Below are 13,729 nucleotides of genomic sequence, written 5' to 3' on the forward strand. Positions count from 1 at the left end.
GGTGCGCAGCGCCAATTCTCACACCGCACGAAGGGGTTTCTGTATTCTAACCTGATTTGTACAGTCGGGGAGCTGGTAGTAACTCAACAAAGGCTCACTGATTATAAAAACTTTACGCTCTGCACATTTTAACAGAGGCATTAGCATTCATTGGTCGCAAATTGTGTAACTTTTGTGTTGATTAGTACTCAGACCTCTCTTTGCTGGTTATGTCTCTCTCATGCTGATGGGCCCTCAGGGGTGATTTGCCCTGCATTGGGCTCTGGGTCCATTCATTTTCAGTAGGTGGTTACTGAATTGGTCATAATCTCCCACTGCTGGAATTGTCATTCCCTGGACACTGCTCAATCCTGCTGATGCCACTCCTGGTGGCTCTTAGCCAAACAGCCTGTTCTCCTTGGAATTATCTTCCCTTTTCCTATAAAAGATCAGCCAAGCATGCAGAGTTTACAGTACAATTGCTGCCTGCTCTGCTGGAGACCACCTGAGACACGTGTGATCCTGGGGCCTGTTCTGTTCCTCCTGCTGGAAGCTGCCTCTGGATCTCTGCACTAAGTCTGGGTAACAGCTGAAAGAGTTTGTGTCTGCTGTGGGGACTGACAAATATCCTGCAATGGGGTTAAATGAGATCTGTGTCTGCTGTGGGGACTGACAAGTGTCCTGCAAAGGGTTAAATGGAGGTTGGATCCAGCATTTAGGAAACACACCTGTGATCCAGGTGCTTTTCTCATCTTGACTTTTGGAATCTGGATTTTCAAGTCACTACCTGTAGCCACCATGATGTGGTGCACCTGTGTGACTTCACAAATTGCTAAATACTCTCTCATATGATGATTATTATTTTAATTCACAGAAGTCTATGGTTATAATTTTATGCATAAATTATTTCTCTAGTTTAAGGAGGGGAATAATTTGTCAGACTGTACCAAGACCACTTAGATCAGTTTGATGTGGTTTTCCTTCAGGAAATATATCTTTACTCACCTTGCTGTGCTAAAAAATGATCTGTTTGAATATTTCTGGGATGATTGGCCAATTATTTCCTGGCTTTTCATCTTTCCCCTTGGTGATACATTGCCATTTTCAGTGTCCTGACTTCAGTAATTTGACTTTGCCCTTCTTGAGCTTGGAGACTGACTTGTCCCCCAGAGCAGGAGGGACCTGACTGCTCCAGGGCTTGTTCCTGTGGTCTCTGACAAAGGTAAAATCCACATGTAAGTGACTGAAGCACAGTGTTGCTTCCTCAGCAGTTGCTCAGTCGTGGGTGGTCCCAGATTGGTGACATAAAAAGCACAGAAGCAAACCCAAATATGTGTATGTTCTTTACTAAAAGTTCTGTATAAGATCAGTATACTAAAAATTGAAGCAGAAAAGATGACTACAGAAATACAGGGTTGTTATCATGTAGCAAGAAACAGCATGTCCCATTTTCTTTCTGATTTTACTCATGCAATAAAGAAAAGGCCTGTGTTAAGCCTGGGTTTTAGCACTGGTATTAGAATTATGCAAGGGTTTAGGATAATATCTGATAGCTGGACATGAATTTCTCAAGAGCAACGTAACTCTGCCAACTTTGCTGAGATTTATCCAAGATCTGCAATATTTTCAAGAAATGAAAGCATGTTCTTATTGCACTGAAATTTCCACACTTGCAGTAGTAGCGTTGGAAGCTGTTGGAGCAGCTCTACAGCTGCAAACTTCTCTCTGTAGTGTTTTACAGCTAAATTTTTTCTTTCTAGTGCTACCTGTTTGGGTTGGATTTATAGGCTTTCCCACCCCCTGCCCCCCCAGCTTTGTTGGGTATCACTCAGTTAAAAAGATTAACAAGAGTAGAAAATGCTAAACCACTCCTGCAAGTGATCGTGGTAAGATGTTACAGAAGGCAGCACACTCAGCCTTTAATTCAGAGTTTGTTTTTTAGTTATATATGTTTGTAATGGATGACATAACCCAGGTATTCAGTGGTAACTTAGAAAAATGCTACAGTGTGGACATACATATTTTGGTTGGCTCCCATATCCGTGTGACAGAGCAACTGGGATTATTTGGATTGTTCTGTGATAACAGGACGACAGGATTTTGTGGAGTGGTCCATGCCACAAGAGGGAGCAGACAGATGTGTGTAAGAAATGCTGCCAAACCCAGATCACAGTGCCAGGGACACTTAACTGATACAGAAGGAAGGAAGAAAGACTTTGATTTGTTTTCTATAATCTTACCAATGCATTGCTAACATGAGGTGAAATGCAAATCTCCCATTTTCTTCAGAAGTCTACTTAACATCAGCTTGTTTTGTAAACCACAGATACAGAGTTGGTGAAACAGGAAATCCCTGTTAAAAAGGTTAAAAGCCAAACACATCGAAAGGGTTTCCCACCGTGCACAGAAACTGAGCATTGGTAACGGAGCAGGGACTTGTCTGCCACATGTGAAAAGCCCTCTGTGCCTGTCTTCAGAAAACCCTTTGGCTTGGTCACGTTACTTGGAAGAGCCTCACTTTCCAGAAAAAAAAAATCACATTTCCCTTCTGATTTGGGTTCATTAGATTTCCCCTGCAGCTCCCCCTTCAGCAGCAGCCTGAAGGAAGCCGGTCCTGGTGCCTTTCCCTGTTCCAGGCAGGTCTGCAGGAGCTGCAGGCAGGTGCAGCCATGAAAGCAAATCCGATTCTGCACAAGGCACCCCTGTACTTTCTACTGATTCTCCTGCCAACAAATCCGACTGGGGCATTTCTCTGCTGCTTTGCATCTCTGGCCCCTCATAGGTGCTGGAGAGTTTTGTTTCTCTTATTGCAGGGTACTTTGCACACACAAAACTGTTTAAACTAATCCTTTATGGAGAGGAGCAGTTTCTCTGTTAAAAACACAAGTGTGAAATAGAGCCTACCTTCCAGCAATGCCTGCCAGCAGTTTTGCAACGCTAAATAGTGAATTTTTGTTCTTTTGGGTATAGTATACTGAGAATATTGAAAATCTTGCTGAACTGCAAAAGAATTCTTTCATTTTAGCAAAATACATATTTACTGTCATCTACTTAGCAAAAAATGCATGCTTACCTTATATCTCATCATGTGCATATGACTCAGTAATGGTACAATTTATATAGCAGTAAGAACCATGTAATTACTTCCCATCTAAGTATTAATTATAATTGTGTCAATCTTTGGAGTGTTGAATGATGATTACAGTTGAAAATTATTCAGTATTTACAGAAAATCCAAGTGCAATTTTAATAATTTGCATGATGCTTCCTTTTAAACACCATTATATATTTACTATACCCAGCTTTACATGTCCTTTAGTGGGGATAGAAAATGACATTTTCTCAGTGTAAAAAACTTTTTCTTCTGTATTTTAGTGAAAATGCTTCTAAGAGATTTCCTGGAGATGAGCCTGTGGTAACTCTGGTGCCCTGACACAGCTCCTTGGCTCCTGTCCCTGGTCCCAGAGGGAGCCCAGGCTTTGGGAATGCCCCAAGGACTGGCTGGAGCTCCATCCCTGCGTGTTGATGTGCTGACAGTCGCTTCTGCTTCCTGCTAGCACCCAGACTTACCCAGGGGTTTTCCATTAGACACAGAACTTAAAAACGACTTAAAAATGTAGAGTGCAAACTAAGAGCTCGACTTTCTTGCAGCAACATGCTTCAAAACAAGACAGCAAAGAAGTTTTCCAAGAGTACTGTCCCAAGGAAAGCTCAGGGCTGAGCTCTCCTTGCTCTCCTGTGGGTTGTGTGTCCTCAGCCAGACACACAGAAGATTTCAGATGAGGAATGGGACTATTTCAGATGAGGAATGGAACTTTCCAGGTAGAAGTGAACAGTAGGATCCAAACTTGGTTTTGTTCAAGGCAATAGATGAAACCTCCTTGGCTGCCTACTGCTGGATTTCAGGGCTGGCCTCTAGCCTGAATCTTGCAACTTTTTTTTTTTGCTGGGCCATAAAAAGGAAGTGGGGGAAGCAGATCTTCCTGTCCCACACCTGGATCTTCCCCAGCTCAGGGTGAACAGGCCCAGCCTCAGGGGATGTGCTGTCTTTTAAACGTGTATCCAGCCCTGGGAGCTGTGCCCAGCAGGTGCCTGGGGCTTGGCCAGTGGCTCCTGGGAGGGGAGAAGGAGCAAGGGGTGCCCATGTGTGTCTGGGTCCCTGCTGCCCTGCCCACCCCAGAGCCAGTGCCCGTTCTGGGAGCCCTTCTGTGCCACACTCGGTCCCCTTTGGCTGGGCTGGGGCAGGGGAGGCTCAGTGGGAGCAGTGAGTGCAGCCCCAGCCATCCCTGGGGACAAAGTGCTGCTGTGCCCTGACCCTGCTGTGCCTGTGCTGAATGCCCAGCCCCTGCACCCACTGCCCTGGCACACCAGCTGGGAACCCACAGACTCCCATCCGAGTGTCCTGGGCTCACTCGTTGGGCTCCTTTTCCTCTTCCATCTCTCAAAGCTGGGCATGCTCCGGGGTTCAGAGCTGAGGTTCTGTTACTGTGCCTAGCCCAGCATCTCTTGTTTGCATCACACTCAGGTAGTTCCCAGAGGTCACTGTGGTCACACTGTAACACACAGGCTCCTTATGGAAGGAGGGACTGGTTTATGCCTGCAAATGCAGCTGTGTGTGGGAACTGGCTTGAAGCATCCCCTGGTACTCCTGTGCCCTTCCCTTGGCTACAGCAAGGCCCATGAACGACATGCAGCTCCAGCCTGCACAGCTGTGCTGCAGCTCCTGCTGGTAAAGCCAGCTGGAGTTTGGGGACCCACTGCCCTCTCTTCACCACTCGTGGGTGGTTCCTCTTGAGGGAGACTTGCAGCAGGCTTTGCAATGGCCTGGAAAGCCTGGTACCAAAGGAATAATGTGAATATTAAAATATTATTCTTTTTTCTTTTGCTTCTACATGATACTGATAATAATCTTTTTTTAGGCAGTGCTTTGCCTACTGAAACACATAGTTAGACAAATAATTATTTAAAAATGCTTTGTTGTCAAGACACTGAATGAGATGTACTAGTGGCACCTACAATGACAACAAAATGCTCTTCTTTTTCCTTCTGCTCTAAAACATGCAAAGTATCATAAAATCAACAAGTAGGCATGACTGGATAACACTGATCTTCATTATGAGTGGCTGATTTCAATGGGTTTTGCAATGCTTCAAAAAGATCAGATGCACTGCTTGTCTCTGCTGCTCTTTTATGCTGTGTGATGCCATGGAACACCTTGAAGCACAAACAGGGAAGTTTAGGTAAACTTGCAAAATTCACTGTAAAAAAATCCCATTGTATCCCTGTTTAAAGATATAAAATTGGTAAAACTTCAGAGGGTTTTATTCTTCCATTGGTCTGAGTTCTTCAGAAGAATTGAAGGAAAGAGCCACTTTCATTCCCATGATTTGGGGTCTGATGGCCAGTGGGAGAATGTTCCGTATTTCTGCTGGAGCAGGTGTGCCGGGGCTGCTGTGCTCACACGCCGCTGTCCCGGGCAGGGGAGCAGCCTCCGCACTGGGAGATGACCGAGATGGCTGAGCTGGGCTGCTGCAAGTCCTGCAGCCTCACTGCATAATTTGTAGCCCATCCTGTAGTCCCAGATGCTGCTTCCTCTTCCTGGCTGATATAGATATTTATAGATATTTCATTTCTTTGGCAAGGGTCCATCAGGGAATATGGGGGGGGATCTTCTGTGGGAATATATATTTGTGTTGCTCCTGGCCCCACACATTCGTCGTAGCTGAAAGAAAAAAGAAATATTCATTAGATTCCTGGGAAAAATCCCATGGTACATTATTTCAGCATAACAGAGGCAGGTAAAGTGAGAAGAAAAGGAGTGTCTGGTGTTTTGGTCCTCAGCCCATATCCTTGCTGACCCTGCCATGTGAGACACTCAAGAATATAACACTTGAAACCACCCAGAGATAATCCCAGAGGGGCACAGTCACCATAAGTGCAGTGCAGCCAAGGCTCATTCCTGCTCTCAGCTGCCTTAAGAGCCAGGTTAGAAAAATCTGGGGGAAAAGGAAGTGGTGTTGCTGTTTCAGTTGTGAAATTAGGTATGGAGAGCTCTTGATGGAGTCTCTAGCAGATATCACTGCGTGCTGTCCTGGCTCCAGGTCTCTGGAGCTCAGCCAGCACCGCCTGGGTGGGCTGCCTGGGTGGAAGGTGCGTGCTGCCAGGGGCAGCAGGATTCCTTGTTGAGCTGCAGAGTTGTGCTGGATAATCTGGACAGACTCATGCTGGTCACTCTGGGACTGGGCACAGTGCCCATCACATTTCTCCCAAAGAGCAGCACTGCGAGGCAGGTGGATTGGTGGGGTTTCCATGAGGAGCCAGCTCAGGTGTACCGAGGCTTTGTAGCTCTGTCTGTGCCACCAGGCTGGTCCCAGGGAGAGTGTTCCCTCCTCCCTCTGCTCTGTTCTCTGCACTCCATGTCCCACTGGCAATGCATACAGGCTCCTTAGGTGGAGCTTGGGCTGCACAGCCCGGGGAGGGCACTGAGGGGTACCTGATGAGCCTGGACAGACCCGTGAGGCTGTGCTGGGGTGCTCAAGATGTGTGTTGCAGGAAGGGGATGGGAACAGAGGGAGTGGACACGAGCAGGCTCCATGCATTGGCACTGCCAGCCCTGGAGCCCAAGGCTCTGCAGGGAGAGCACTGTGGCCCCATGAGGGCTGGGCACAGTTGGTGATCCTGCCCTGCTCCCTGGGTGGTTCCCTGGCTGTCCTGGCAGCACCTGTTTGCCTGCACACTGAACCTGACCTACTTTTGCTTTCAAACCAGCCCAGCTCCAGGGGACCAAAGGAAACCCTGTTTTCCTGGCTACAAGCAAGAGTGATAAAGAGTCATAACATCATGATCTTAAATGTTAGACCTGCTTTGTGTCTGCTGTTTACCCATTCCAGGATCATTTTAAATCCAATCCTGAAGAAGGGAATATTTCCTGTTAAAAAAATTTTGCCTACTGAGTTAACCTGAAAAACATTTCTGCTGGAGCCAGACAAATTAAGAACCTATTTCCTCAGCCACGCTAACTGCAGGGCAATTAAGATCTAGGATATTTCCTGAAAACTGGGATATTTAGCATGTGTCTTCTCAGCAGACTGCAGGCACACACTCTGCCACTGTACCTGTGTTACTGCCAGGCTAAACCAAGCTCCCAAACCTCAGTCTGGGTGACAGAAATGGTTCTGGGGGAAGGGAGAGGTAAGAAAGTGAAATCATAGTGCTACATAACTAAACTCAAATAGCCATGGGTGTTTTTATTTTTACCTCCACTTCATCTTACTTTTATATTCATCAGGACAATGGCTTTAAATTCGGACTAGAAAATTGCAATTTCCCCATCAGAAAATAGTGTTGAAGAACCTAAGCCTGCTCTGAAAACCCTGAATAGGGCTGCTAGGTACTTCAGAAAAGTCCCAGCCTCTAGGAAGTAGAATTGGTTTTTTTTACAGCATGTGGAAAAGATTTCACTCCAGCCTCTATTGAACACACTGAAGCTTTCAAACATACCTGGTAGCCTTTTAAAAGTTTTTAGACCTCAGTCAGACATTGAGGACCTGATGTCCTCAACGCTCCTTGAGCTCAGTGAGGGTAAAGGAACAACCGCTCTTTGCAGGATTCCTATGAGCTGCATCTTTACTTAATTTACATTTTGCTGGCCCGAAGCCCAGGGAATTTATTTAAAATCTCTCCACAGGTTTTGACTGACTTAATCAGGCTAACAGAGAGCATTTACTGGGTCTGATAGCACAGGGGAAAAGTTTCCATTCAGAAAAGCCCATGGTAATGTGAGTTTCAAGGTGGAAAATTTGGAAACCTCTTGCAAAGACACCAAAGGGAAGATGTTTCTCTGTGTCCTGATTCTGGGAAACCTGCCACTGACCTAAAGGAGAAATGGGCACAGTGTGAACTGTTTGTTGCTGCTGTTACCTGATCATCTGCATTCCTCTGCCTTGGATTTAATTTAATGTCTTTCTTGGACCACAGCTCAGCTTTGTAGAACTGAATTGCTGGCTGGAATAAACAGGGAAATGATCCCTTGGGAAGGAGACTTTTAAGGGTCAAGTCATATGGGTGCAAATTATGGGAGTAAAGAGTTGGCATTTTAGTGTTTTGTTCCAAATATCAGTATATTTGTGTTAGGGCATTTTTTCCCTTCATACATATGACAGATAAAAATAATGATCTCTTTTTCTCCAAAAGCAAGTAATGTTCTTCCCCCTCATTTTTGGTAATTCGGATCACATTTTAAAAATTGAATAAGGTAGTAAAAAACACATGCCAGACTTTCAATTAAACAGCTTTCTGGCAGCTTCACAGCTGTACCTACATATTGTTGTGGCCATGGAGAGAATTACAAATAATTCAAATAGTTGTGGGGTTTTTTTTAATAAGTTTTTGTATTTCGTTATCAGTTTATGATCTTGATGTTCATTTCCTGTGTTCTTTTCTATGCATGGGATCTTTGCTTGTAGAGCTGACATTGCAAACAGCTCCTGCTCTGTTTCTGCAGATAAGGTTCCTAGCACTCTCTGGTGAGGATAAAATGGAGATGAATTAAGGTCATAAAAGAGACTTCAACTTTGAATTTTTTCTTTACTTTCCAAGCATTTTGTGGGTTTTTTAATGTATTATTGGGTTTTTTGTTTGTTTGTTTGTGAGTTTTGTTTTTCTTTGCTCGTTTGTTTTGTGGTGTGATTTTTTCCCCTCTAACAGCTTAAGTACTTTGGTTGTGCTTTCAGACTGCTGTTATAGAGGTATTCCTGTAGGATAAATAATGTTTTATCAACTCTACAAGCATGAATTTTATTTTGCAGTCTCTCCTTCAAGGAGACCTTAATATGTAAACTTCTATGACTTTACAAGATCTTTTTTATTAGAGAATCTATGCAAGTATTGTAAGAAATAATATCCAGTTGGACAGGCATCCACTGTCCATGTATGGTGGTGGTTGGAAAACCGTTCCTCAAAAGATCTGAAGGATTAAAAATGATAAAAAATCGCAATAGCAATAATAGCAATATTAGCAGTAATTTCTTGCAGTTGATTACCAAGTGTTGGTGTGAGTGATGCTGGATTGAAGCCTTACTGTCATTTTAAAATAAAGCCAAACCCTGATCCCCAATATGGAGCTAAATAGGCAAAAAGATTGGGGGTGGGGGTGGCAGGCTTGGGGTTTTTTTTTTAATTTTGTATTTTATGTGTGAGTTTTTTCTGGGCCAGATTTCTCCTGGTTTAGCTGCCTCAGTGAGAAGCTCCCAGTTTAGTCAGGGGGGTACCAGGAACACCAGGGAAGTGGAAAGGGCAGAGATGGAGGATGGGGAAGGTCTGAGACCGCAGCTCACAGGCAGAAATCATCACATTGCAACCTCAGGATCTGCTAAGGAGTGATACCTACACAGAGATGTGTAGTGTGTGTGTGTACATATATATATTTATATGTTTATCTATCTATATATTTACATATATATATGTTTTGCAACTCAAAATGCAGGACCATGAAGTGGAAAAACAAAAATACTTGTTCATCATTTACAAAACCCACAACAATAGTTGTATTTTACCTGTCAGATTCACTTCTGTGAAGATATTGGACATGTAAAAAGTAGCTCAGGCTTGAAGTTCACTACAGCACTCCCAGGAAAATCCTTTTAGACAGGAAAGCAAATGCTTTTGGAAAGTGTTGTGTTACCACAACATAAATAATGGAGTACAGGAACTCATTACACTGCATCTTGTGGATACCAGCCCTGAAAAAATCCTTGAATGCAGTACTCGTGGTGAATCCACTTTAATGCATTGCTTTTTAAAACTTGTGTTATCTGGAGGTTCAGTGTCTTGCAGGCAGCGATGAGAAGGAAGAGGTTTCTGACCATGAAATGTGCAGCTGTCTGCCTGGTTTTGGGCCTTGTTTTTTGTTATAATACCTGCACTGTTGTTGTAGACAGAAAGTCCAGGAAGTTGGTTTGGCTAACTTGCATCCTCAGAAGTGGGGGATGGAAAAGATTGTCTTAGAAAAGAAAGTCCCTTAAGTAGGTTGTGGTTTTTTATATATTTAAAGGGAAATTAGTGTCTGACTTTAAGACACAAGCATTTCCCTTTGCCGTTTTAAAGTAATTTTTAAATTGATTTTCCCATTTAAACAATGCAGGCTGAACATGGTCATTGAGAGTATTGGGATTTGTCGAGCCTAAACAAGACAATTTTTTCTAGAGCAGATCCTATGCAGATTAGGCAGGATGAGCAGCTGAGGAAGAGTGAGCCCACTTAAACCAACAGCCACACAATGTGCTCTAATATGAATACTGGGATAAAGGGGCCTTCTTGGTTTTTATCATCGTGTGCCCTGTGGGGGGGCATTCCGTGTGAAGTGTGGAGAGGACTTTTGTGGCTTCCATTAAAACCATTCCTGAAGCTAAATCCCTGCATCCTCCTGAGCAGTCATTCCTCAGGGATGTTCTGTGTTGGATGCTCACAAGTCACAGATGCAAAAGGCAGTAACCTTGGCTGCCTAAAGCTCTGGACATACCATTAATATCCAATTCCTAAGGAGTGAAAAAGCACTTATGCAGTGGGATGAGATGCATTTTCCCTGGCCACAAGGTGAGAAGTTGATAAAATTCCTTTCATGCAGTGAAATCTCCACATTGCTTGGATTGTATTGATTCTCCTAAAGAAAATGTAGTAGTTTTTAACTTACTTGGACTTTGGTTGGTACTGTAATTCAATCCATTTCAAACATGGGAGCTCAGTTATTTTTAAAAAGCTTCCTTACTAGATATTTGTAAGAAGATAATTAGCAATGCTCACTAGAAGTGTGGGTTATGAAGAGCTCAGCACAGTGAACATGAGCTCATGATTTCTATCTGTAAAGGTATTATCCCCACAGTGTCACCAGCGTGATTTCACTTGCACCAGCACAATGAATGTTGAACAAAATGGCAAATATTGGATTTACAGGCTTTCCAGTGTTTCTTTGCAAGTCATATTGACCATGATGATAGGTAAGCTGTGGGAGGGAGATTGTTCTTGTATTTTGTCCTGGTTGAATGTGTTCAGTTTGCTAATTTGGAGGGATTAGAATCCTGTGGTTTAGAATTGTCAGGAGATCACTTGGATCATCTTTCTCAGACTAAGTTTCTTAGAAACAAAGGCTTTGCCATGTGTGGTAACACAGACTACGAAACATTAACTTCCAGCACTGCTGCAAGTATCTGTACATATCAGAAATGTGCTCTGAAATACAAACCCCTAATATCCTGAAACTGTTTGGCTCATACCTCCTGTATTTTGGTTTTATATTTCTCTTCCACACCTCATGTAAAATCAATGTGACAGATGCTAGCACAGATCTGAGATTCATTAAAAAGCTATTAACTGTCCTAAAGGGATGTTTATGGATAGCAGCACTGTATATTTTGGGCTGTCAAAACAAATTGACCAAATGGCTTCTCTGTAACCACCCTGCAACTATGGCAGGCTAATGACAAAATTCCATGCATGGCATCCCTCTAAATCTAACCTAAAATCTAGTGCAAGAAAGTGGTTTGTGGAAGTGTCTGTGGTGATAATCAGATTGAGTGTCAAATGAAACTTGTGATTTAGAGATCAGAGGAAGTATTAATATCCCAAGGCATTTTTCATAGATTAATTTACCAATAACATTTTTTCTATAAATAGTGTTTTATATAAATAGTGTTACTGGACTTCCAGCTGGAGAGGTGGGAGTGGGCAGGCCTGAACAGGGAGCTCTCCCTCAGCCACAGGCATGGGGACTCTGTTTCATCAGCCTTCCCCTTAAATCCCTTTTCCACTCATTTTGTTGTTTAAAGCTCAGCTATAAACTCTGACTAGACCATTCTAGACTAAGCACCCCTTGGCCAAATACAGGTGGTGTGCTTTCTACTGAAAGCATTTCTGGAAGTGTGGTGTGGCAGGAATGGTGTGTGAGAGCCCTGGGCTGCACACTCCTGCTCTGGGTGCTGGAATGCTGGTGGCCAGCGGGCTCTGCCAGCACCAGGTGGATAAAGGAATTTATCCTGGCAGCACCCACTGCTTTTCACTCACTGAATGCTCTTGCTTCAAAGATTTTTCAAAGTTATTTGCCAGTGCAGTTGCTTTCCTTGCTGCTCTTCATTTCTGTTCTGCTAATGCCACAGCTGCATTATTAGCTTTTGGCCATGCTAGTTTAGCTTTAAATTACATCTTGCCCTCCAGGAATTAGGAGGAGGAATTACATTCATTTGGGTAGTGCTACGTTTCAGTAAACCTACTCTTCAAAACATTACCCTATGCAATGAGGTTGATCCCAGGGAGTTAATATTTTAAATGCACAAGGTCAGGCGTGTCTTGTTTCTGCTTCCAGGCTATGTCTGACAGTCAGCTATCCTGCTGTTAGCACCCATCACCCAAAATAATCTCTATGCTCTGATAATTAAAGATAGACACTGCAGTGTTATGCCATGCAGGAGAGTATAAAGGGAGATATACAGGAATTTTTCAGGCTTTACATAATGCAGTAATTCCGACTGTGCCTCTCACTGAACAGTTACAATGGTCTGTAGAATGCATTAATAGCAAGTTTGAAAGTCTCCGTGTTGCTTTGCTTTCAGCCATCTGCTTTCCCTGAAGTTCCCCAAGTTGCGTTGCTAAGATATAAAATTTACTAAGATTTTGATGATTTGCCAAAGCTACTTTTTCTAAAATATTTAACTGCAGTAGCAGTGAGAAAACAGCCAAACCATTAACAATAATCTTTACTTTGGAGCTGTGATGCAGGGCTGTAATTAATGGGATGAGCAGTGTTTCCCAGTGTGTGCAGAATGGATCCTGGGCCCTCAGGGACACAGCCCACTCAGCCCAGCAGGGAATCTGGAGGAGGAAGCGGCTGGACACCTTTATGTGTCCCAGAATAATTCTGAGAACAGGCAGGACACAAGATAATTAACCTTTGCCAGGCTTGTTACAGAATTTACTGGAAAACATGGATAACCTGTGCTATCCTGTGTCACTCGTATCTCCTTCATACAGAGCTCCATAGAGATGGAAAAATCTTCTTGGTGCCTGTTTTAAACTGGAAATGGAAGCAACCTTTGGTATAATCTTTGATGATCTGTCTGCTAAAGAAATATATTGTCAGAGTTTGTTCACAGGAGTGAGTTTGTTCTGAGAATTCTGGACAGCTGCCCACTCAAAGTCTTGCTTGGGTGTCAGCTGGCTGCCTTTTATTAGTAAAGACTCGTGGGTGTGGGCCCAAAATCCAGTCTCAGTTCTTAAGTGGGTTTATATGAAGTTCTACACATTTAGATGCCAGGCTCAGAATAATTTTTCACATGTGAGCTTTCTGCTAAAATATTTACACAATCTCTCAAAGCCCATTTGTTATATAGTATGAGTTTGGTAATGCATAATGGGCTGCTTGTAGAATATGCATAGAATAAACAAAGCAAAGATCCATGTCTTGTGTGCTCATGGTGCTGAGTTGCTCTATATCTCAGTCAGAAAAGGGATGCTCTTATAGTGGTTTAACTCAAAACAGTCTGCTTAAAAGGAAGAAAAAAAGAAAAAGAAAGGGGGGCACGGCTGTTCAACCATGGTTTGCTGTTTGTAAGACACAGCCCTACAGAAAGCTTGAAGTGGTGTTCTGCTTAAAATGATTCCTGTTGGCTCACTGGAGGGAGTAACTGAACTCCTTCACTTCTGGCCCTCAAGGTGCATGAGGCACGTGGAGGAGATGCCCATGGCTCAAAGCACAGCTCCC

At 43.5% G+C, this 13,729-nt stretch overlaps 1 protein-coding gene across 1 annotated transcript in view; it reads right to left on the reverse strand.

Moving 5' to 3' along the window:
• Positions 1-5,436: 5,436 nt before the first annotated feature.
• BEAN1 (brain expressed associated with NEDD4 1) overlaps positions 5,437-13,729 on the reverse strand; it is a gene marked incomplete at both ends in the record, with an annotated part of 49,982 nt that continues 41,689 nt past the window's right edge. The window contains one exon of the mRNA XM_082290104.1: positions 5,437-5,701. Coding sequence (XP_082146230.1) covers positions 5,437-5,701 — 265 coding nt within the window. The remainder of the gene's footprint in view (positions 5,702-13,729) is intronic.

The sequence above is a fragment of the Coloeus monedula genome, assembly GCF_965178545.1.
Source record: "Coloeus monedula genome assembly, chromosome: 13".
In the NCBI taxonomy this organism is placed as follows: Eukaryota; Metazoa; Chordata; class Aves; order Passeriformes; family Corvidae; genus Coloeus; species Coloeus monedula.